This window comes from Taudactylus pleione, unplaced genomic scaffold, assembly GCF_031769625.1.
Source record: "Taudactylus pleione unplaced genomic scaffold, aTauple2 ptg000021l, whole genome shotgun sequence".
Lineage (NCBI taxonomy): Eukaryota > Metazoa > Chordata > Amphibia > Anura > Myobatrachidae > Taudactylus > Taudactylus pleione.
In genome coordinates this window covers 18,876,957-18,904,222 of record NW_028284423.1, presented here as the reverse complement: position 1 = coordinate 18,904,222, position 27,266 = coordinate 18,876,957, and the positions used below count along the sequence as shown (strand labels likewise).

At 38.2% G+C, this 27,266-nt stretch overlaps 1 protein-coding gene across 1 annotated transcript in view; it reads right to left on the bottom strand.

Moving 5' to 3' along the window:
- CEP44 (centrosomal protein 44) overlaps positions 1–27,266 on the bottom strand; it is a 55,258-nt gene that overhangs the window by 7,806 nt on the left and 20,186 nt on the right. Inside the window, exons 5-10 of the mRNA XM_088448470.1 lie at positions 8,636–8,743; positions 6,669–6,806; positions 5,663–5,869; positions 3,625–3,700; positions 863–990; positions 512–549 (exon numbers count right to left, since the gene is read on the bottom strand). Of these exons, the coding sequence (XP_088304596.1) occupies positions 512–549; positions 863–990; positions 3,625–3,700; positions 5,663–5,869; positions 6,669–6,806; positions 8,636–8,743 (695 nt within the window). The remainder of the gene's footprint in view (positions 1–511; positions 550–862; positions 991–3,624; positions 3,701–5,662; positions 5,870–6,668; positions 6,807–8,635; positions 8,744–27,266) is intronic.

Genomic DNA, 27,266 nt, shown 5'->3' with positions numbered 1-27,266 from the left:
TATTCCCTATCACACACACACATACACACTAGGGGTAATTTTGTTAGGAGCCAATTAACCTACTAGTATATTTTTGGAGTGTGGGAGGAAACCGGAGTACCCGGAGGAAACCCACGCAAGCACAGGGAGAATATACAAACTCCACACAGAGCCGTAGTGGGTATCGAACCAACAACCTCAGTGCTGTGAGGCAGTAACGCTAACCATTACACCATCTGTGCTGACTAAAACTTGTATACTGTTCAGGTTAGCAGTGCTGGCAAAATGTGGAGATGTTGCTTAGGTAAACAATGCAGAACATGTGTCCTGTATTTCTAGCATAATATATATGACCTATTTTCTTACATACTTTCTTGCTTCTAATGTTTGTCCATAGCTCCTAGATGTTGGCTAGCCATATCATTTCCTGAAAATGCCATAAACTGTGTGGCACGCTATCTACCTGGCACTCACAGTGGAAACGTTAGACAGCACTGTACTGAATAGACAAATTAATTCTTCTGTCACTTACATTTTAGTTAATCTGTCCATCCTTTGTTTTGTGGTCTCCTGTAAACACAAATACAGTTGTTCATTTACAGCAAACAGAATGAAAGGTATGACCTAGGCTAATGGCTGGCACAAGAGGATGCTGCATCTGGAAACTAAACATAGTGCAATGATGATTTTACAGATGATTAGGTGCAGTTTGGCATGTGTCTTTAGAATTAAAACAATGTGCCCAGGCACTGTATACACTGCCCATTAGTGTCAATTAACATGAAAACCAGTACGGTTTAGAAAACATTTATCAGCATTAATGCTTACTTGTTCTTTTGACCCTGGAATGGAATTCACTGAATCATTTGCCTATTTTACTTACTGTTGAGTCTTCTGTAAAGTTCCTATAATTTATGTCAATAGTTATGGGAGACGTGTCTGCAGATAACAGAGAGCTGTATCCAGATGACTGGTGATTGTTCTCTGGACTATCTGTCTTGACGTTCAAATCTGTAAAAAAAAAATTAAAAAAAATTGTATTTAATTTTTTAAATAATCTTTGTCTATTTACAGGTTTAACTATCACACAACTTGATTTACTGCACTCATAACAACATACTGTGTTTATGTGAAACACTACTGCTACTGGTCCAACTGGAGTTTTCCTACAGTTCTCAGTGTTAAATTATAGACACAGAGAGAAATACCAAGTCGCCCAGACAACATGAAATCCAAACCTCTAACCTCAAGAATGTGCTGCTGATCATTGTTAGAGATAAGAAAACCACTCCTGCTATTATAGGTAAACATAGAATACTGTTAAAACCACCGCATATTATTTTTATAGAATTTAAAGCAGTGCAAACATATAATCGCAGAACTAGTATGTTGTTAACACATTTTAAATCATGATTTCTAATGTGTCCAAATGTTACTGTATAATACTGAACTAAACACTGGATTTATTATTTAAACCACTAGATGGCAGCAGAACTACATCCTGCAATAGTGATACCAAGGGGGAAAAATTTCTGTAGTATAAAACTTCCATAAATCATTTAAATTAATTTAATTGTACAAACAATCTAATCTAGATTTAAAAAAATTAAATAAAAAATGCTGAAAACAAAAAAAAAGGCAAAATTTAAACTAGAGAATAACACCCCCACCCCTTTTCATAAAGTTTAATGTTATGCAAGGACAAAAAAAAAGCAAAATTCCTTAGGATGTGAGAAGTGAGCAGTATATTTATCAAATTAGCATTCAGTTGGAGATGGCTACATCACTTCTGAATGCTACCTCACATATAATCACCTTCACATAAATATAAGATAGTTAAAAAATATGTGATGGTGATGGGAAATTTACATGGTGATGCAGAAAAGTGCCATCACAACGAACAGGACGTTATTTAAAAGATCTACTGTCATTCTATCACATTTCAGCTGCACTCATAGAATTTAACGTTGCTTGCTTGGCTTTCCACATATTCTATGAATGTGAGAAACAACGGTCCTGGCTCTGTGTCCATCAGCTAGCATAATACCATAGAAAAATACCAGGCACGCAGTAACATCGAGCTGGCAGATAAACAGCACACAGCACAAGAAAGACTTTCCCAGAATCAAGTGGTCTTGTTGATATAAATGAAGGACAGTAGCTGAATGTCTTAAGATTTCCATAATAGCAGCACAGACGGTGTAATGGTTAGCATTCCTGCCTCACAGCACTGAGGTCGTGGGTTCGATTCCCCCCACGGCTCTGTGTGGAGTTTGTATATTCTCCCTGTGCTTGCATGGGTTTCCTCCGGGTGCTCCGGTTTCTTCCCACATTCCAAAATATACTGGTAGGTTAATTGGCTCCCTACAAAATTAACCCTAGTGCGTATGTGTGTGGATGTGGTAGGGAATATAGATTGTAAGCTCTTCTGGGGCAGGGACTGATGTGAATGGCCAAATATTCTCTGTAAAGCGCTGCGGAATATGTGTGTGCTACATAAATAACTGATAATAATAATAATAAATAGTTCATCTGTCAAGTCCTCACCTTGCACTGTCTCTGCTCATTCCAAACCATACCACATTTACTACAGCAGCATATAAATGCCAGTCATCTCCATCATAAGCTGTACCTTGCCTGCCTAACCAAATCCCACTTATTTTCTCTACCTCATGACATTGTCCTGAAAATCACCAAAAATACCCTCCTTGGTATTAGACAGATTATTTTAGTTCAGGACAATGTATGCTAGAGTTCCCTGTTCTATAACTTACAATGCTGTTTGTAATGTTCTGTCATTTTAAGGTGTTGGGGATTTTATTTTAAAAATACTCATGTCAAAATCTGCAAAAACAGCGGTATTAATGATAATTTCATTACATTTCTATTTTACTGGATTCCCCCTCAACTAGCAGAGATATTAAAGTCTAACATAAATGTGATCAACTGGGAATCCATTATCTACAATGTACAGAATTGATGTACTAGGGTTACAAGACAAATTTGACTCTTAGAGAAAAACTAACTTATATGAAACAGTTCCTTATAGCAATAAATTGTTTATCAAAAATAAACTTTATCATGATGTAAACCTAGAACCAGATCTCTTGATTCACTAGTGCAATAATGCTGGGAATATTATTCAGGAAAGATCAATTTAAAAATGAACTAAAGGCCCTCATACACGGTGCGATATAGCAGCCAATCCGATCTCCCGTGGGATCGTACATCGCTCCTCCAGGTCTTTCTGCATGTTCAATTGATCTGGTGATGCGATGTACGATCCCATGCAGCGCTATACGGGTGAGGGAGGGGGGTGCCGACATATCGGACGGTCAGCCATCCGATCGCTCAGGGTGTGAGGGCCGCCCGATATATCGTCGCATCGCAAGGTGCATATCGCACTGTGTATAGGGGCCTTAAATTAAAAAATAAAAATAAATGTAAAAAAGCATGCAAGCCCTTATGTACTGTCATTAAATTACTATGACACCAATGTGGATACAAGGACAGAAGTCTGAATTATTCTGGATAATAGAGGTGAGTTAGGGAAGATTGATGGATCAAATGGATCAAGCTGCGTTATCTTTAATTATTAAGCAGAACGTGTTGCAGTTAAATATAAATAAGTTGCATTATACTCGCCTGGGGAAGCTTCATTTGTCATTCTGCTTGATGTACGTTCCTCACATATGGAGGTGAACTCAGATGTCAAATCCTTCTGGAAATAAAGAAAAAAAAATGTTTTTGTTAATTAGTAGTATTTTTTTTTAATCACTGGAATGTGTGTATGTATGTATGTATGTATGTATATATGTATATATATATATATATATATATATATATATATATATATATATATATATATATATAAAACTATACCTGTAATAGTAGTGTATTACCAGCAGGACTTGCTCCGCTCAGATGGCTTTATGCATAGTTTTAATTAGAAAAAAAAAATTGGCTATACATAAGCCTGACTCTTATTACTGTATGACCCATTGACGAAAATGATAGTGGAAATCTAGCGAATGGGAGAGACTTCGCTGCAGAATATTGAGGCACAATATATTACACAGGAAACATGTATGGAATAAATTAGTTGAAATTATCATTGTATTTCTCATACAACAAGTATTCATACAAGTTGAGTCTCCCGTATCCAAAATGCTTGGGTATTTTGGATATCGGAATATTCCGTATTTTGGATACCATAATGAAATATCTTGGGAATGGGACCCTAATCTAAACACAGAATGCATTTATGTTTTATATACACCTTATTCACACAGCCTGCAGGTAATTTTATACAATATTTTCACGTTTGTGTACATACATGAAATTCATTTGTTTCATATACACATTATACACAAAGCCTGAAGGTCATTTTCTACAATATTTTTAAATAATTTTGTGCCTTAAACAAATTTTGTGTACATTAAACCACCAGAAGCAAAGGTTTCACTATCTCAGTCATGCTAAAAAAAAATTGTATTTCGGAATATTTGCATACGAGAGACTCAACCTGTACTTGGAACAGGGGAAAACTGCTTTATAATTCAAGTCTTCAGGAATGTGTAACACTTATTTATTCATTAAAAAAGTTCAGGAATCTTTGGCAAATAAAATTTGTTCAGTAAAAATTCACAATTCTGCAATCCGTGCTGGCGACTCATCATCATGATACACTGTTTGCACCTATGGATGATGAAGTAAGAAATGGGCATAGGTGCCAAAATCACCCAAACCTGCATGTGTGTGGTGCCAATTTATGCTTAAACTGGTACTCACTCTGCATCAGCCCCATGGTCTATAATAAGTCAATGCCGCAATCTAATAGTGTGACTGTGTATATGTGGAAATTAAATGGGCATTTATTAGAATATTTATACAGAGATATACTAAACTATAAAGTATGATGTATAAATCCAACAGAGTTGCCATGGTAAATAAAATGCAAGTATTATTTTATAGCTACATGTAGGAAGGATGTCAACTTTATTACAGCCCACAATTATGGCAAACGGGTGAATGCTCTGCCTCGGACCAATATGGTTACCTGCAGGCAGGATCTGCAGCTCAGCGCAGAACAAAGGACCGGACGGGCTGAAACTTCTGACACAATACATTAGTGGAAACCCCCTTATTACATGTTTTTATTTGAGAATATCTATGTATTACTATACTCTTAATAACCATAAAATGTAATCTCAACCTCACTTTGCCCCTTGTATTGGTCTATTGGGAATACGTACAGATGAAGGCAGGATCATATGCTTTTTACAGGTGTTTCTATGAAGGTGTTACCAAGCCTGCGTGCAGAGATTACTATTCAGTAACCCACAATTCTTTCCGTCTGTTTTATAATCCCAGAGCCTTCCTGACAGCTTTAATCATGTGTGATAAATCCCCTCACAATGCAATGATTGGGGGAATGGCATGGTGGGAAGGAGTAGATATAACTTTATAGTGAGCGTGCCCAGGACCCAGAATCCTGACATTATGAAAGACAATAGGCAAAGAGGTGGCAGTCACAACTCCCAATGTCTGCACTATGCATGAAATAGTGTCTGGAATATGATTTCTCCACTCTAGGCACAATTAAGGAAGGGAAGTGATGAAGTTTCAGCACATAACTAAAATGCATGTATCTTTAGATGCATTGTTATTATTTTCTACAGACCTTTTTTGATTGCAACAAGCGGTCTGTTTCCAAAAGAAGAACGCGACTGAGGAGGTTATTCCAGTCGACCTCATCAATAATTATTTTCCCTTTCATACTGGCTTCCAATGTCTGCAGTCTGTCCTCCATCCAGTCAAGCCTTGCAATTTTCTCTTGACATTCAGCAACCTGTGCCTTTAGTAAATCGATCTGCGAGTCCTTTGTCACCTGTAACGAAACAGCAGCTTTACATTTACTCCCCCCTTAAAACGAATATTAGTTTGTCATATAAAAGGAAGCACCATTACAGCACAGGTTGATACGTTCCATCATTAATATCAATGTCAGAAACAACTAGGTCCGAATAAACCTAAAGTTGCTTTCAGCCATATTTATATGCAAATCATTTACGTTTTAAAGTCACTGACTTGGAAATAAATATATTTGCTTATTAGCAGAAATACATGTTGCAGACTTTCTAACATTGGGTTACATATTGAGTAACCGTTTTAAAAGGCAGGACAAATAATTCATGGTGCTGCCCTTAGAAACACCTCAGCGAATTACTATTGCGTCTAAACTGCGTGAGAATAATGACAGAATCTGATTGGCTGATGTGAGCAAAAGAACTTTATTGCTTTGTGTACAAGTTATCAAATGTGTCCCTTATTCTGTAATCTTTTGGTGACCTCAAAAAATGTGACTATTCAAGGAAAAACTGCAAGTACAGACATCAGGGTCAAAAATACAGTATAATACCCTTACTTCAGATTTATAATAATGAACAACATGTAACCAAACATGAGCCAGTAACTAACATGGGGAATATTTAAAAAAAAAGCCTGACTTAGCAGATTCCTGTTGCCTTTCATTTGACAAGCTCCACGGGTGCATTAAATAGAAACAGTAATTTACATAATTGGTTGATTTCTATGGTGAACACCAATATAAGTTCACTGCACTCAAGTGAATCCTCTTGTAGCTACTTAAATTAATATCATTATTCATCGTTTCTGTTTTTACTTACCACTTTCTCACATTGATTTTCTGCTTCAGAATCTGACCCATAAACATTTTCTGTCTGGGATACAAATATTTCATTTGCTGCAGACAAAGATGGAAGATCAAGATCTCTACCTGTATGACGTTCCACAAGGGATTTTTTCTGTAACAAAAATGTCAAATAAAATATACATATAGACAATGGATATAGAAAATCATTACAAAAAAAAAACGGAGGGAAGAGTATAAAATTATGGAGTACAAAAAATAAATACAGTGTGTAAGGAGATACATAACTTGTTACTAAACAATGATTTCAGGATGAACACAAAAAAAAATAATTTATTAAATAATAATATTGCAAAATGTTTTTCCCTACATGGGAAATGTTTATTTTCACACTGTAATTCTTAGGTTACTGTAATAGAAAAATAAAATTAGAATGCCAATCAAAAATTAAATCTCTATGTATTCCTGAAAGAAAATAAATTAAAGAGTTGAGAGGTCACCAAGTAGATAATGAGAGAGGAGTTATGGGTGGTATGAAAAGATGCATTGTACAATAAAGAAAACCAGGAAACAACCAAAGATAAAAGGGCTGATCTACAGTATAGGACAGTGTTGGCTAACCTTGAAACTCCAGCTGTTATGGAACTACATAACCCAGCATGCACTGCTACAGTTTTGCTATTAGGGCATGCTAAAACTGTGGCAGGGCATGCTGGGATACATAGTTCCACAACAGCTGGAGTGTCGAGGTTAGCCAACACTGGTATAGCAGCAAATCCAGCCATTGGGCCAAAGTATGGAAAGTTTTCTTCTCCACCAATATAGGATGTGAAAATGGAGCTGATATTTCTTTTTCCTATTAAAGTTTTTTTATTTTGAAATAAATGTTTTTTCATATAGCTTATTGGGAAATCTTGAATAATAAATACTCTAGATTTTATGCAATAGTTCATTATACGCCCAACAATTCTATTTGCACATATAAACCATGAAAGTAAAATTCATTGTTCAGCTTTAACCTCACTTTACACTACAGCTCTGTTACAAACTACGCTTCCCCCTCCATCATAGACAGCTGAAGTCCCTCACACATGCTTAGGACTTAATATGATCAAATAACAGCCATTTTGCTCTTATCTGTGGACCCATAAAAACAGACAGTGAATGCATCGATTCTGTGGGTTGAACCAAAATGAATAGATCAGTTTTCTATGAACCAGTGATGTCATCAAGGCACAGCTTTATTATTATTTCCAAGGCCTGGTTTACATTCACAAGGTGCTTTGAAGTCAGGCTTCATTCTCATGAATATTACTTTAGTCCACACAATGGCTGCTTGTACAAAGTGTGACTGACCAGTTCATTTTAAGGTTGGTCTGTAAACTACTCTACACAAACAATATGTACATTTTAAGCTCCTGAGCGGCCACAGTGAGAATAGTTGTGACCGGTAAGACACAACAGGTATTCTACATGCCAGCACATTCTGTGAATATAAGAACAGACAGTCCAGAACCTACTCTTAGCAGCAGCTACAAGGCTAAGAAAGCAAAATGAACAGAAATACTTCAATGAGCAGCATCTGTAGAATAAAAAAAAGCAGGAGGCTCATGTTCTAGAGCAGGACTCCACTATTCTGAAACTTAAGACCTCAAACACCTAAGAGAAAATGCAAATAACCCAATATAAAAAGATGTTCCTGTGACTCCTAGTTTATACAATGAATTCATAGACTTACTAATAGTTCAGCACACAAAGTGGTTACATCGGCTGTGTGTAGGTGATAGGTACAGTTAAAGCAAAGAAAAATCTTAATTCCATGGTGTTGACATAAAGCGCACACACACACACACACACACACACACACACACACACACACACACAATGAAATACCAGCTTATCTTGCAAGTTCTCAGAGGAGCCCAGTTTTCTAGGGATATCTATACATTTTGCTTCAAGACAGGAGTTGAACATGTTACTTACTTGGGTTAGCTTTTCGGTGTTCATTGACTGCACACAAAACTCTTCAGGATAAAATGCTTCACATTTATCTTTAACAGAAACTATTTTCTTAATTGGTTGTAATTTAACCTTTTAAAAGAAAACATAGAAAGCCACCTGTCAGTTACTGAGGGGAAAGAATAACACACTAGCTCGAAATAAAGTTCTAATTTAAGTTACAGTAACAATGAAATCCAAACATACAATTACAATAGGAGATCTTTTACAATAAATTCACATGCAATGGCCATGGTGTAGGTTTTACAAAACAAGAAAGTTTGGAAACTTCTACAAAAGACAACAAAAGAGAATGAGTCTTTGCAGTAACAGTGAAGTTCGGGAACAATCAACGATCAGGAAAAAAGCTGAAGGGGTGCAATACTGGGATAATACAGAACAGGTCCAAGTATATGCACATAAAACACTATTAATATCTTTATGAATAGATAATTTAACAATGCAATAAACTGTAAAACAAATAGAAAAGGAGAAAAAAACCTCTATTTTGTGAGCACTCTAAACAAAATGTATGTATTGTGATTTTTAAAATATAACTTTTAATATATCATAGTCAATAAAATTTAAACCCATTTTGTACAAAACACATATTCGATGCTATAAAAATGAATATTATAAGTATTAGTCTGATACACACTATATCCCAGACATAAATCCCTTACGGGTATTCACTATATAAATATAGAAGGCATTTAGGATAATTATTATACAATTCAAAAAAATCCTCCTGTTATCAAAGATGGCGAAATATATACAGTTAACAGTTTTTCAATTTTCTTCCAGCTAAATAGCATAATATTGAAAAAAATCGGTTTTATCCCCTGTTGCACAACATAAGCAAATGTCCCAGAACTAAGAAAGTCAGAACATAGAAGCTGCCAAACCCCATTCTGCTACTCCTCACTTGGACCAAGATCTATCTATGAGGAGTGAGAGATTGCTGGAAAGGCAGGTTGCCCTTAGAAACAACAGTCTAACTGCAGTGCTACTCAAGTTTTCGTTTATGCTGTTGAGGGTCTTACTAAATAGCACTGGACCCCCAATGAGAGAATTACTCAGCTTGAGATAGCCGTCAGTTAATACAGAGATAGAGAATTAGTTTATTAAGAGACATAAGCTGAGAACAAATGATAACACATGAACCACCTTTAATGTCACTTGATAGAAGTAGTGTGTTATACACAGTAGATAATCTTTTATGAAATATCAGTGGCTTACTTAAGCTTGTATCAGCCCTCTATCATTCTCTCTCTCCTAATGACCACTATTGGTGATGTTATCATTTCACAGTAATCTTACTGACATAAACAGATATCCCATATATTAAAAATAATAGTTAATATATTCTTTAGTATTACATCAACAATTCACAGCATCTATAGCATTTCAAATGACAGATATACCACTTGCAATCTGTTTAAAGATAAACAGATATATCTGGCTATAAATTTAATGTAAATTGGCAGTCTAGTATATACAGCATAAGTTCTAGCAGATATGCCACTTACACCGTATTTGTGAACAAATGATTGTAGCTGTGTTCTCAGTGCAAGTTCACAATTTAAGTATGTAGCATTCACAGAAACAAATTTTTTTTATAAAGCAGAAATAAGTTTCAAAATATATAGATTCACATGTTACAATAAAATTACCATCCTTCTTTAGCAAGATAACAAGTACAGATTATTGTTGTAATCCTAATGGCTTATATTTATACAAGTCACGTTGAAAAAATAATCAAATTCCCAACAAGTGCCTTTTACAAGGTTAAAACACTGTATTCCTTTGTTGCAAAATAAATAGCACATTAGCTTTTACTCTCTGCAATATCTAAACTGCCACAATGTCATATACATATCTATCAGAAACAGTTGTTTCATGTATGCAATTAAATTAAATAAATCCAATACTATAGTCACCACAAGTAACCTCTGTCACGTCAGATGTGAAAATTAGTGTAATCATATGTAGGTGAAAAGAAGGAGTGTCACAATTGGTGTCTGCGAGTTACCTGTCTCAGGTGGTGATCGGGTTTCAACGGAGGCCGGCATGACTGGAATCACAGATAATGTAAATAGCTCTATTTACAAGACTTGGGTAGCAGTGAAAACTGCCTTTGATGATAAATGACAGGAACTGGAGGGACCGGACTGGGACCGGCAGGAAGACTTGTTGAATTGAACTGATGAACTAAGAACTTGACTCTGGACTGGAACAACGTGGACTGAACTGATGAGCTTGGAACTTGACTCTGGACTGGAACAATGTGGACTGAACAAAGTCAGGTAATGCTGAGATGAGGGCTAAACAGGGTAATCTGGAATTACTATGACAAAGGCTAGAACAGGTGCAGGCTGGACAGGATAATTGGAAATAACAGGTTTCAGGAAGGATTGGGTAGGTTTGGGAATTTGCAGGCTGGACAGGATAATTGGAAATAACAGGTTTCATGAAGGATTGGGTAGGTTTGGGAATCTGCAGGCTGGACAGGATAATTGGAAATAACAGGTTTCAGGAAGGAATGGGTAGGTTTGGGAATTTGCAGGCTGGACAGGATAATTGGAAATAACAGGTTTCAGGAAGGAATGGGTAGGTTTGGGAATTTGCAGGCTCAGGGAGGGAATAGGTAGGTAACAGGGGCAGGAGTTGATCCACAGCAGGAAGCAAGGCAGGGTAACACGATGCAGGTTTACAGAGTGCCAGGGACCAACCAGGAGTAGGACTAGCAGCAGAGCACAGGCCAGGTATTGCTGTAACAGGACGTCTGGATGCCAGGTATTACTGTAGCAGGTTTTCGGGATGCACCAGGAGGTTGCTGTCAGCAGGCTTACTGGATTGCCAGGCTTGGCTGTAACAGGTTTTCTGGAAGCACCGGGGGTTGCTGCCAGCAGATTTACTGGATTACCAGGTACAGCTGAAACAGGTTTTCTGGATAGCGCCAGGGATTGCTGTAGCAGGTTACAGGGACAGACTTGAATGCATGAACCATACACCACGGGAAGACGAGATGTTCAGGCCCAGAATGCTATCAGGAGAGGATATATATACCATGGGTCTGGCAGCAATTGGTGGATACGGACAGGTGGTCTGGTAGTAGCATTCTGAGTGGTGGAAGGCACAACATGCAGAGGGAGTATTCATCTCTGCAGCTCTGAGAATCAGAACCACACCTGTGATTCCAATCAGGGCTAGCAGTGCTCACAGACAGAGGAGAGGCCAGGTGCAATAATCAGAGCAAATCCTCCAGGTAAATTACACACACAGATCCATGGGGGAGCTGACAGGGGTAAGTCCCAAGGCAAAAAGGTGACAACTAGACAGGGTCGTGACAGTACCCCCCTCTTTATGGGTGGACTCCGGACACCAAAACAAAAACTTTCAGACATCTTCCCAATTCTCAATTTCTTGGGATACTTGGAGTGGAAAGTCTACAAAGGAGATAGTTCAAGACCTTCGACGATTCTTTTTGCTGCGAGAACGTTTTGTGCCAACCAACGGACCAGGAATCTTTGGCAACTCCTGTGGAAATATGTGGCTGGGAAGGACAGGATCAGAATTTTGGGAGGAACAGTAGCAGAAAGGGGACAAGGAGGTGTGTACACAAGTCATGTTCTGGGTTACAGATTCAAAAGTACTGCTCTCTTGGGATGCCTGGAATTCGGCACGCTGGCCCTTGAAAACTTGACCTTGTTCGGATTTCAGAGTGGAGGACGAATTCTTGGTAGCACAAACAGAGTGCTTGGACAATATTTTGGAACTGAGAACTTCGCTAGAATTTTGGTTTACAGGGTAAGGACCAAATTCTTTGACAACAGCTTCACTGAAAGTCATTATATTTAGAAGCATTGGGTCATTGGACTCGATGATAGGATTGGCCCAGTCTAACGCTTTGCCACTAAAGGAAAGAAGAAGGAACCTAGCGATGTTGGTAGGAGTGATACCACTAGTTGGATCTGCTTCCATAATGGCGGAGTATTGCTTTATTACAGCATAGTATTGAGATAAGTCCCCATCAAAATAAATGCATGGTAGAGTATCCGATGAATCCTGTGTGTTCACGGATTGTGAAGTACATTCAGGTGCCTGGCTGGAGGAAACTTGAGGATGCTCCGATTGATGAGGAGTCGAAATAACTGAAGCTGACCGATGTTCGGAATTCGGACCAATTGATGGAACTGGAAGGAGTCCAGAGGAGCTAGAGACAGTAGCATCAACAATCAAAGCTGAGAACAGACTACAGAGATTGTCATCTTCTGGAACAATATATGCAGGAGACGGTGAACAGGAACCATAATCAGATTTTGTAGCACAAGACACTTCTCCCTTATAACAGGAACTTGAAACCCCCTCCTGGGGTGCGAGACTTGAGACCCCCTCCTGGGGTGCGAGACTTGAGACCCCCTCCTGGGGTGCGAGACTTGAGACCCCCTCCTGGGGTGCGAGACTTGAGACCCCCTCCTGGGGCGCGAGACTTGAGACCCCCTCCTGGGGCTGCTGACTGGAGTCCCCTACTGGGACAAGCAGAATCCGGGCTGGGACCGGAACGGACAGAATCCGGGCTGGAACCGGAACGGGCAGAATCCGGGCTGGGACCGGAACGGGCACTGAGATGTTGATACTTGGAACCACTGCTGGAGTTGCAAAGGAAACAGTCTTTAATGAAGTGGTCAGAACTCCCACAATAGAGGCAGAGCTGTAAATCTTTGCGCCGCTGGCGTTCGGCCACAGAGAGCTTGGGGCGTGGGTAACTACGATGTCTGACATTACTTGGTTCAGAAGAATCCTTGTTTCTTAGGGATTCCAAGGTGGAGGTTTTAGTCGAGACAGAGGCAGCTCTAAGAAATTCAGGAATTATCTGAAAAATTTTGCTGAGTAGAGCCTGAAGCTGTTCCAGCAGCAGATGGAAGGTAGTTAGGGGTTCAGGTAAGGTTTGGGTAACATCTAGTCGGTTATTCAGGATTTGCAAAAGCTGTAGCACTTTATACTGTACGGCCTCCTGTGAATCCAAGCGGGTGACCAGGTTACGGAAAGCATCTAGTCCCTTAATAGGTGCTTGATCCGCCACCATCGTTGGGCCTAAACATTCTGTCACAATTGGTGTCTGCGAGTTACCTGTCTCAGGTGGTGATCGGGTTTCAACGGAGGCCGGCATGACTGGAATCACAGATAATGTAAATAGCTCTATTTACAAGACTTGGGTAGCAGTGAAAACTGCCTTTGATGATAAATGACAGGAACTGGAGGGACCGGACTGGGACCGGCAGGAAGACTTGTTGAATTGAACTGATGAACTAAGAACTTGACTCTGGACTGGAACAACGTGGACTGAACTGATGAGCTTGGAACTTGACTCTGGACTGGAACAATGTGGACTGAACAAAGTCAGGTAATGCTGAGATGAGGGCTAAACAGGGTAATCTGGAATTACTATGACAAAGGCTAGAACAGGTGCAGGCTGGACAGGATAATTGGAAATAACAGGTTTCAGGAAGGATTGGGTAGGTTTGGGAATTTGCAGGCTGGACAGGATAATTGGAAATAACAGGTTTCATGAAGGATTGGGTAGGTTTGGGAATCTGCAGGCTGGACAGGATAATTGGAAATAACAGGTTTCAGGAAGGAATGGGTAGGTTTGGGAATTTGCAGGCTGGACAGGATAATTGGAAATAACAGGTTTCAGGAAGGAATGGGCAGGTTTGGGAATTTGCAGGCTCAGGGAGGGAATAGGTAGGTAACAGGGGCAGGAGTTGATCCACAGCAGGAAGCAAGGCAGGGTAACACGATGCAGGTTTACAGAGTGCCAGGGACCAACCAGGAGTAGGACTAGCAGCAGAGCACAGGCCAGGTATTGCTGTAACAGGACGTCTGGATGCCAGGTATTACTGTAGCAGGTTTTCGGGATGCACCAGAGGTTGCTGTCAGCAGGCTTACTGGATTGCCAGGCTTGGCTGTAACAGGTTTTCTGGAAGCACCGGGGGTTGCTGCCAGCAGATTTACTGGATTGCCAGGTACAGCTGAAACAGGTTTTCTGGATAGCGCCAGGGATTGCTGTAGCAGGTTACAGGGACAGACTTGAATGCATGAACCATACACCACGGGAAGACGAGATGTTCAGGCCCAGAATGCTATCAGGAGAGGATATATATACCATGGGTCTGGCAGCAATTGGTGGATACGGACAGGTGGTCTGGTAGTAGCATTCTGAGTGGTGGAAGGCACAACATGCAGAGGGAGTATTCATCTCTGCAGCTCTGAGAATCAGAACCACACCTGTGATTCCAATCAGGGCTAGCAGTGCTCACAGACAGAGGAGAGGCCAGGTGCAATAATCAGAGCAAATCCTCCAGGTAAATTACACACACAGATCCATGGGGGAGCTGACAGGGGTAAGTCCCAAGGCAAAAAGGTGACAACTAGACAGGGTCGTGACAAGGAGGAGAAGAAGGAATCTATATGAAACACAATAAGTATCAATAACCATTGTGATAAACGAAAATGTCAAGTTTACATAAGACTAGATCAATGCTAGTGACGGAGTGTGCCATATTAAATACACACACACGGACACTCCTCTCCTGCCCTACTACCATAACATAGCAATCAATATATAGTTTCTAAAAGCTAGTCTGCGGAGATACAAGACCTGATGGCAGAGTGTTCCGTATCATGCATCTGCGGACAACCTCCTGCTACCTCTGCTGCCCTGCCATGAATCGGCAATCAATAAAGGGCTGGTAGGAAAAAAGTCTGCAGGGATATAAGACCTGATGGTGGGGTGTCCCGTATCGTGCAGGACGGACACCCTTCTGCGACCTCTGCTGCTGACACGCGTTTCGCCGTATCGGCTTGTTCACAGAGGGAATAGTGTTGTAACGGAGTGCCTCACCTACCCGGATTTAAGAGGAATGAAATGGAATCACCAATCTTCTTCTAATTGGCTGTGACAGACATGTCAATCAGCCAATAAATTGCGGCATCTAATGTTCTAAATTTAAAAACACCTTGTTTGTAATTTCACTGAAGTCTGACCTTTATTAGACAAGCATTCTATAGACATACATACAAATCCCTTATTACCACATAATTTTATGTGTTATTAGCAATATCAATAACAAGGGTTTGAAGGATTACAAAAATAATTAATTTATTCCTATAGTAATAATTATATATGAACAAATAATAATAAACTATCAATGTGATGGTCAATATAGATATAAAAATACAATATTTTAAAATAAATTATTAAACCTCTGAAATTAGTGAGTAATATAAATGAATATAAATTAAATTAATTATAAATTAATAATAATTAATATATCATTAGAAAATCTTCTTAGAAAAAATAATAATAAAAGGAAAAATAAATAAAAATAAATTATCAATATCTTAATTAATAAATTAATTAATGAGTCCTACTTTATAACTAAGGCCCTGATTCAGAGCCGGACGCTCTGACCAGAGCGCTCGCTCTGAATCAGGGCCCACCTCCATAATTATGGAGCGTCCTTCTGGACGCTCGTATAGCTGTGGGTCACCACCCACAGCATATACGAGCGTGCAAAATGATGGTCGCGATTGGTCTTGACCATCGCGACCATCGCCACTGCGAGCCGGAGCCTGCGGTTGAGTTTCTCAACCGCAAGGCCCGGAGTGATTTTGGCTCTATCAGAGCCAAAATCACTCCCACTGACATCACTAGTGATGTCAGTGGGGCCGGCTTCTGACGGTAGGCGTTCCCTTGGGAACGCCTCCATCTGGCAGGCACACCCCCGGCACGCCCACCAAAGGGGACGTGCTGTCAATCAACATCGACAGCACGCCCCCTTTGATCAGACACAACGAGCGAAGGAAAGTCCTTCGCTCGTCACGTCTGGAGCATGCGCACGATGGAGCTCCCTCCGTCGTGCGCATGCGCAGTGCACACCATCGACCCACTTGCGAGCGGACAGCCGCTTGCGAGTGGGTCTGAATGAGGCCCTAAGTGCATAATCCGATATGAAATAACCCATCATATTTTAATGACATTGAGGTGCTAAATATTAATGTATGTGATAAGTAAGATTGAAAATTTATTTATATTAGTGACCTAAATATCCATATATGTAAATAGAAAAATGAATAAGAAAGGTGTTAATGAAAACCAACATGCATTGCTACTATAAATGTGATGTAAGTGTAAATTGGTGAATGATAAACTAGTGTACTAAGTGATTTAAAAAACAAAAACATAAAGTGGACATATAATATTGTTTACTCTAATAACATCACAAGTCAAAAATAAAAATTATATAAGAGAATAATAATGAACCCACAAAGAGGTTGAATAATTAATCTTATTAGAAAAGAGGGGGAAGAATGTAAGTACATATGAGGAGTATTGTCAAAAAAGGAAAGACCATAATTTATAAAAAAAGGACTAAAACTATTATACTCATTTAATCCTCCTGGAATGAGTGTACCCAATTTAAAGATCCATTCTGTTTCTTTACGTAACAGAGTTGTGTTTAGATCTCCTCTCCTGATGCCCATATGAATCTTTTCAAGACAGAAAGCTTTCAATTGTCCAGGATTGCGGTGATGTTTTTGCAAAAAATGCCTGGCTACTGAAGTAAGTTTTTTCATTTTGAGAGCATCTGTTCTGGCATTTCTGATATTACATGCATGCTCCAAAAGACGTAGCTTAAAGGTACGTGTCGTCATACCCACATATTTGTAGCCACAAGGACATAATAGGCAGTAAACAACTCCTATTGTGTTACAGTTGAAATATGCTCGTATCATTATCTTATTCCCAAATCTGTTTTCAATTTCATTCTCGGTCATGATATAATTACAAGCTTTACACCTGCCACATGGGTAATTACCCTCCACTTTGGATCTTCTTCTAGGAACTTGTTCATAGTGACTATGGGTAAGTAAATCCCCCAAATTCTGTCTCTCCTCCAGCTCAAGGCTACCTCAGTTTCTAAATGTTCCTGCAGATCCTTATCAAGGAGAAGGACTGACCAGTGTTTTTGTAAGATCCCTTGTAGATCTCGCCACTCCCTACAGAAGTCTGCCACAAATCGGACAGTGTTAATTTCCTCTTTGTTGTTAACTCTGGGGAATATGAGAGTATCCCTATTAATTTTGGAAACTGTGTATTTAGCTCTTTTAATAGAGCGATTGCTGTAACCCCTATTCCTAAGTCTCAACGACAGATCTATACATTGCAATTTGTAATCACTCTCATCCGAGCAATTACGTTTCAGCCGAAGAAATTCACCCTTTGGTAAATTGGAAATAGTTGGTGGGAAATGACAGCTTTTATTGTGTAGCAAACTATTGGTTGCTGTTGATTTTCTATACAGATTTGTAATTATTTCTCCATCGTTTCCTTTGCTGATTCTTAGATCTAAAAATGAGATACTGCTGCCACTCATATCCCAGGTAAATTTCAGGTTTAATTGATTCTGGTTAAGAATTTCCATGAATTCAAGAAATTCATGTTCTTGACCTCCTCAGATAACAAGGATGTCATCAATATAACGTAGCCACTGTACAATGTGCTGTGTATACTTCTCATTGTTTTCTGAGAAGACTACCTCCCGCTCCCACCAGCCCAAAAACAAATTGGCATAAGTGGGAGCACAAGTGGAGCCCATAGCCGTTCCCCTGGTTTGTAGGTAATACCTACCTTTGAAAGTAAAGTAATTGTAGTGGAGGATAAAAGACAGGAGATGAATAATAAAATCATTGAAATCACTGACTCCTATCATCTCTAGGAAGTACCTTACTGCTTTTAGACCGTCCTGATGTATTATGGATGTATAAAGGGATTCAACGTCTATTGAGATAAGTAAATAATGATTCTCCAATTTTATATCATGTAACCTCTGCAAAACGTCCCTTGTGTCCTTCAAATATGAAGGCAAAGTATGGACGTGGTCCCTCAGGTGTAGGTCTACAAATTTACTACCCTGTTCGGTGAGACTTCCAATACCCGAGACTATGGGTCTCCCTGGAGGATTCTCAGCATTCTTGTGCACTTTAGGAAGTGCATAAAAAGTAAGTATTCTCGGTGTTTTGACCTGTAGAAATCCAACTCATTCTTAGTGATCATGCCTTCACGATGGGCTTCTTCAATCATTTTGTTATACATGTTATGACATTTCTCTGTAGGATCAAACATGAGTAAAGAGTAACATGATGTATCATATAGTTGTCTTAGAATTTCTTTTTCATACATGTCTTTTGGCCAAAGTACAATATTACCCCCCTTGTCTGAAGGTTTAATAATAATACTGTCCCAATTCTGTATTTGCTTCAGTGCTTGTATCTCGAATTGAGTAATATTACGAGTATTGGTCTAAAGAAGTGACTTGGTCTCAAGTAGTTTATCCATATCTTGTGATACTAAATTCATGAATACTTGTACCGGAACACATATATTATCTGGGGGAAAAAAGGTAGATTTACACTCGCACGTAGGTCTCACATGGAGAGTAGTAGAAGTAGATGATGAGGTACTTGCTAGTTCCTCTAATATTTGAAGTGTCTCTACATCATGTTCTGAATCCAAAGAAACTTCATCGATCACATTTAATAATGGTGAAGGGGTACCTTCTTCCACTATAGAGAATGTAAATATTTAGCTTTCTCCTGATTAGAGAAAAATTTAGTCAGTAGGAGCTTCCAAATAGATGTAAATCTTTCTCCTACAGAAACCGATTGAAATTGGCATCCGGGGAGAATGTAAGACCTTTTTTCAATAAAGAAATTTGTGCATTTGTCAATCTTATCAGAGAGATTAATTATCCTTAATTCATCTTCATATTGTGAATTATCTATCTTCTCCTGTTGATCCTTGCTGACTGTCTCTGGGGTAAGGGTATCTCCCAATTCTGGGTACTTCTTCCTCGCTCTCCTCGTATTCCTTCTGTTCGATACCTTCCCCTTTGGTCCCTTATGTCCTCTAAAAAATAGACCGCAGTGTGAAGAAACAAATCTAGAGTCTGGGCGTGACTCAGATATTTCCTCTGTTCCCGAGGATTCTGTCTCAGATGAGGAATAATAATAATTTTCTCGTCTATTCAGTGTAGGTTTTACCGGCAAATTCCATTTAAAGATTTTCTCTGACAAGAAAGCCTTCTTGTCTCTTAAGAATTTGGATTTTTTACGTTCAATAATGGTTTTTTCATAATTCTCCAGTTCTTTCTTATTTTTTTCAAAGCATTTTTGAAAATATAGATCATGTTCCCATGGGGATAATCTCTTCCCTAGGTTTTCAATTTCCTTACTACACTCTTCGAGCACCAGATGGTTATGTTTAATTAATATAGTGATAAGAACCTGGGAACAATTAAGTAAGCAAGACTCCCATTCTTTTTGAAGGTTAATCGTATTCAGATTAAATGACGGAAAAACTTTGGGTCTTAATCCCCTGGGGGATATTTTATGCTTTTGATAATTCTCCAGTGATGTAACATCCCAATCAGTCCTAAGCTGTGTTTGTAATACAGTTTTTAAATATGCAAAATCTTCTTCCCAATTGTTCTCCGTTGGTACATCTATTCCAGATGTTGAAAAAATACTGTCTAAATCTTCAGGTGTCCTCCGTTTTGCAGTGAGTTCCTCTTTAAGATTAAAGCTAGCCATTTTGTACAACAGTATATAAATATATATTAATGTATACAAATATACAATAACTGAAATGAAGGCCGCGCTGACAGTATCTAGAAACTGAGAGTTACTCAGAAATAGTGACGTGTCAATTTCAAGGGAAGGGGAACTGGATATACGTCGCACTGGCAAAAAATTGAATATGAATAATTATAACCACTATTCCCAAAACAAATAATTACAAATATAATTCCAAAAACATATTAGGTAGTGGAGGTGCTCACTAGAGTTAATAATATGTTTACAAATAGAAAAGGAGAAAAAGAACTTTATTTTATGAGCACTCTAAACAAAATGTATGTATTGTGATTTTTAAAATATAACTTAATATATCATCGTCAATAAAATTTAAACCCATTTTGTACAAAACACATATTCGATGCTAGAAAAATTAATATTATAAGTATTAGTCTGATACACACTATATCCCAGACATAAATCCCTTACGGGTATTCACTATATAAATATAGAAGGCATTTAGGATAATTATTATACAAATCAAAAAAAACCTCCTATTATCAAAGATGGCGAAATATATACAGTTAACAGTTTTTCAATTTTCTTCCAGCTATATAGCATAATATTGAAAAAATCGGTTTTATCACCTGTTGCACAACATAAGCAAATGTCCCAGAACTAAGAAAGTAAGAACATAGAAGCTGCCAAACCTCATTCTGCTGCTCCTCACTTGGACCAAGATCTATCTATGAGGAGTGAGAGATTGCTGGAAAGGCAGGTTGCCCTTAGAAACAACAGTCTAACTGCAGTGTTACTCAAGTTTTCGTTTCTGCTGTTTTCGTTTCTGCAGGAATATTTAGAAATTGAGGTAGCCATGAGCTGGAGGAGAGCCAAAAATATGGGGGAGTTTACTTACCCATAGTCACTATGAACAAGTTCCTAGAAGAAGATCCAAAGTGGATGGTACTTACCCATGTGGCAGGTGTAAAGCTTGTAATTATATCATGACCAAGAATGAAATTCAAGACAGATTTGGGAATAAGATAATGATACGAGCATATTTCAACTGTAACACAATAGGAGTTGTTTACTGCCTATTATGTCCTTGTGGCTACAAATACGTGGGTATGACGACACGTACCTTTAAACTACATCTTTTGGAGCATGCATGTAATTTCAGAAATGCCAGAACAGATGCTCTCAAAATGAAAAACATCACAGCAATCCTGGACAATTGAAAGCTTTCTGTCTTGAAAAGATTCATATGGGCATCAGGAGAGGAGATCTAAACACAACTCTGTTACGTAAAGAAACAGAATGGATTTTTAAATTGGGTACACTCATTCCAGGAGGATTAAATGAGTATAATAGTTTTAGTCCTTTTTTATAAATTATGGTCTTTCCTTTTTTGACAATACTCCTCATATGTACTTACATTCTTCCCCCTCTTTTCTAATAAGATTAATTATTCAACCTCTTTGTGGGTTCATTATTATTCTCTTATATAATTTTTATTTTTGACTTGTGATGTTATTAGAGTAAACATTATATGTCCACTTTATGTTTTTGTTTTTTATGTCACTTAGTACACTAGTTTATCATTTACCAATTTACACTTACATCACATTTATAGTAGCAATGCATGTTGGTTTTCATTAACACCTTTCTTATTCATTTTTCTATTTACATATATGGATATTTAGGTCACTAATATAAATAAATTTTCAATCTTACTTATCACATACATTAATATTTAGCACCTCAATGTCATTAAAATATTATGGGTTATTTCACATCGGATTATGCACTTATTAATTAAGATATTGATAATAATTTATTTTTATTTATTTTTCCTTTTATTATTATTTTTTCTAAGAAGATTTTCTAATGATATATTAATTATTATTCATTTACAATCAATTTAATTTATATTCATTTATATTACTCACTAATTTCAGAGGTTTAATCATTTATTTTAAAATATTGTATTTTTATATCTATATTGATCATCACACTGATAGTTTATTATTTGTTCATATATAATTATTACTATAGGAATAAACTAATTATTTTTGTAATCCTTCGAACCCTTGTTATTGATAATGCCAATAACACATAAAATTATGTGGTAATAAGGGATTTGTATGTATGTCTGTAGAATGCTTGTCTAATAAAGGTCAGACTTCAGTGAAATTACAAACAAGGTGTTTTTAAATTTAGAACATTAGATGCCGCAATTTATTGGCTGATTGACATGTCTGTCACAGCCAATTAGAAGATGATTGGTGATTCAATTTCATTCCTCTTAAATCCGGGTAGGTAAGGCACTCCGTTACCACACTATTCCCTCCGTGAACAAGCCGATATGGCGAAACACGCGTCGGGAGCAGAGGTAGCAGGAGGGTGTCCGTCATGCACGATACGGGACACCCCACCATCAGGTCTTATATCTCCGCAGACTTTTTTCCTACCAGCCCTTTATTAATTGCCAATTCATGGCAGGGCAGCAGAGGCAGCAGGAGGGTGTCCGCAGATGCATGATACAGAACACTCTGCCATCAGGTCTTGTATCCCCACAGACTAGCTTTTAGAAACTATATATTGATTGCTATGTTATGGTAGTAGGGCAGGAGAGGAGTGTCCGTGTGTGTGTGTGTATTTAATATGGCACACTCCGTCACTAGCGTTGATCTAGTCTTATGTAAACTTGACATTTTCATTTATCATAATGGTTATTGATACTTATTGTGTTTCATATAGATTCCTTCTTCTCCTTCTCTTTTCACCTAAATATGATTACACTAATTTTCACATCTGACATGACAGAGGTTACTTGCGGTGACTATAGTATTGGATTTATTTTATTTAATTGCACACATGATACAACTGTTTCTGATAGATATATATATGACATTGTGGCAGTTTAGATATTGCAGAGTAAAAGCTAATGTGCTATTTATTTTGCAACAAAAGGAATACAGTGTTTAAACCTTGTAAAAGGCACTTGTTGGGAATTTGATTATTTTTACAGCATGTGGCTTGTATAAATATAAGCCATTAGGATTACAACAATAATCTGTACTTGTTATCTTGCTAAAGAAGGATGGTAATTTTATTGTAACATGTGAATCTATATATTTTGAAACTTATTTCTGCTTTATAAAAAAAAAATTTCTGTGAATGCTACATACTTAAATTGTGAACTTGCACTGAGAACACAGCTACAATCATTTGTTCACAAATACGGTGTAAGTGGCATATCTGCTAGAACTTATGCTGTATATACTAGACTGCCAATTTACATTAAATTTATAGCCAGATATATCTGTTTATATTTAAACAGATTGCAAGTGGTATATCTGTCATTTGAAATGCTATAGATGCTGTCAATTTTTGATGTAATACTAAAGAATATATTAACTATTATTTTTAATATATGGGATATCTGTTTATGTCAGTAAGATTACTGTGAAATGATAACATCACCAATAGTGGTCATTAGGAGAGAGAGAATGATAGAGGGCTGATACAAGCTTAAGTAAGCCACTGATATTTCATTTAAGATTATCTACTGTGTATAACACACTACTTCTACCAAGTGACATTAAAGGTGGTTCATGTGTTATCATTTGTTTCTCAGCTTATGTCTCTTAATAAACTAATTCTCTATCTCTGTATTAACTGACGGCTATCTCAAGCTGAGTAATTCTCTCATTGGGGGTCCAGTGCTATTTAGTAAGACCCTCAACAGCATAAACGAAAACTTGAGTAACACTGCAGTTAGACTGTTGTTTCTAAGGGCAACCTGCCTTTCCAGCAATCTCTCACTCCTCATAGATAGATGTAGGTCCAAGTGAGGAGCAGCAGAATGAGGTTTGGCAGCTTCTATGTTCTGACTTTCTTAGTTCTGGGACATTTGCTTAAGTTGTGCAACAGGGGATAAAACCGATTTTTTCAATATCATGCTATTTAGCTGGAAGAAAATTGAAAGTACAAAATGGGTTTAAATTTTATTGATGATGATATATTAAAAGTTATTTTAAAAATCACAATACATACATTTTGTTTACAGTACTCACAAAATAGACTTCTTTTTCTCCTTCTCTATTTGTAAACATATTATTAACTCTAGTGAGCACCTCCACTACCTGATATCTCTTTGGAATTCTATATGTAATTATTTGTTTTTGGAATAGTGGTTATAATTATTCATATTCAATTTTTTGCCAGTACACCAATAGCTGATTCAGACCAAAAAGTGATCGGAATTGGTAAATCAGCTTATGCAGGGTGTTGGATTTCACCGACCAATCTGGGCTGCAGATCGCTCGTGTATGATAATGATCAGCCGATTTTGACAACCTTTACTAGTGAAATGCTGAGCTTTTCAAGATTGTCAAATCTGTCTTTTCATGAAAGTGATCTGCAAATCACTCTAAAATATCTAATGTATGGTTGTAGTTTGGTAGATTAGGAAATTGTTAAATCTGCGGAAAAAGAAATAAATAATAATAATAAAATATCAAAAAATTGCACACAGCTAAAAAAAACAAAGGGGAGGATGGGGAACTTCAGTTCAGTAGCATATGTGTTTGGACAAGTCACTCTTGCAACATATCCGTTGAGTGGACAACTCAAACAGGATTAGCTGCCATTTTTACTTCAGGTACAATAGAACGGGTCATGTGCCCACAGTGCCTGACATGCGTCTCGAGCTGCATTTAGCTGCATGTTGAAGAGATCATTGCAATACGGATCACCGATCAATGTTGGACTTCACAAGACCTCATTTACGAAGCACACTGGATGTGCAATACAAATACTGTATCTTTTGCTTTGCAAACTGGTGCTGATAGATGGTCCACACAGCGCAAGCTTATCCACCGCCCTCTAACTCTGCAAACTACAAATGTGCCTAGGTTTACAAGGAAGGGAAAGATTTGTAAGTGTTGCACTGTAAAATAAATGTGTAACTGTCAAAGACTAACCTCCTACTATTTTAGTACCATCCCTTCATTAATTGTATAGTTTTGGTTTTTAGCCTCATTTATAGTTTATTTTAATCAGGAGTGAGGGTATTGACTCACTAATCCATGTTTTTATGACATTTTAAATGTGTTTAAAGGGCTATTACTTTTTCAATGGACAAAATGTTGGTATAAATGCGCTTCTCCAAAAAGCAACTGCAAGGTGCAAAACAAGGCCAATTAAAATATATAAAATACAGTTCCTGTATGATCAACTGAGATTTGATGCAAAATGTAAGAATTACAGTGCTGCAAGTGGACAAAGAAAGGAACTCCCCTAAAATTACATCCTCTTAAAAACTTTGTTTTATTGCAACAAGCTTGTCCCATACAGAAACTAATTGTGGACATGAACACACCGGACAAAATAATATGGAATGCGGAGACACAAAGTGGTACAAGTTCAATGAAACGGAATGTGAACATGCGTCTAGATGGTGACACAAACTATTGGAAGATCACTGTGAATGTCTGAGGTATTGATACAATGTTATTTGTTGAGATATGGTTTCTTTTTCAGGTGGAACCATGGGTCGCACATGTGACGTGACTGAGTGTCAAAAGGGAGCCATTGATTTTGGCCGAGACCATCGTCATAGCCTGGAAGAGGTGGCAGCGTTTGTTGTTGTGCACTCGAAGGCAGTGAGTAGTATCAATCTACAGTGAAAGAAACATGGACACCAACAATCTCAGCGGCAGAAGTGACCGAAAGTCAATGACAAATCGGGACCGCAGGCATTTAGAGCGCCTAGCAACCAATCATTTCCAAACACATCGGTAACTGCACCAACAGAACAATGTCGGACCCAGCCAAACAGTATCAGAACGAACACCGGCGTAAACTGCATGGGTTTCAAATTTTCAGTCGTATAGCCTGGGTGCGTCCCAAGTTAACAACCATCCAAAAGAAACAGCATCTGACATAGGCCAAACAGCATCGTCACTGGACCATTGAACAGGGGAGACGCATCATACGGTCTGATGAATCCAGATTTTGCTTATATTCCAATGACGGCCACTCCAGAGTAATGAGTAGGGCTGAGGAAGCGTTCCAACCAGACTGTGTCCAACGAGCTGTGCAGAAAGGAGGTGAAAATGCCATGGGTTAGGGTGTAATTTGAGTGCTGGACCCTAGGTCGAAGTATCCAATCGCATGAAAGTGGTGGACTAGGTGACATTGTTGGATCACGCAGTTTTGCCATTTGTCCATTTTCTGAAAGAAGAGGACCATCTCGTGGAACCACCATTTCAGGATGATAACTGTACTGTCCATCGGGCTACGATTGTGCAGGATTGGTTTGCAGAGCACCACACTGACGTGCCACATCTCACATCGCCCTCCAATTTGCCAGATCTCAATGTTATTGAGAAAATATGGGACATGTTGGAACGGGCTGTGCCGAAGAAACACAAACATCCTCCGAATTTGGCAGCATTGAAGGACCACTTGGTCATGGAATGGGCGCAATGCGATATGAATGTGATCCAGAGTCATATTAATAACATGCCTCGGAAAATGCGAGCTGTCATTAAAGAAGGTGGTGATGTAACGCCATATTAACGTCTAATGTGAGCATTCCATATTATTTTGTCGGGTGTGTTTAGGAAATGTGTGGTACCTAGAGTACTCATAGTAATCATTTATCTCCCACCCATAAGCAAACATAGAAAACAAAACCCCACATCCCAAAATATTCGCAATTACGCTGTGTGTGCTAGATACTCGTCAGATCAAAAAAGATTTTAAAATGGTTGGACTAAATCGATGACAGCAATTATTGAAAGCAGAACGCAAGATTAAAATCACCTTTGTAACATCTCATAGCATAAACAAGTATATGGTAAAACACTTTCAGCATATTCCAAGCTGATTTTAACTATGTAATCACAGCTGAAACCGTGTCAATGTGTCACAACCCTCTGTATTGCCTGCTGCCTACACTATTGCC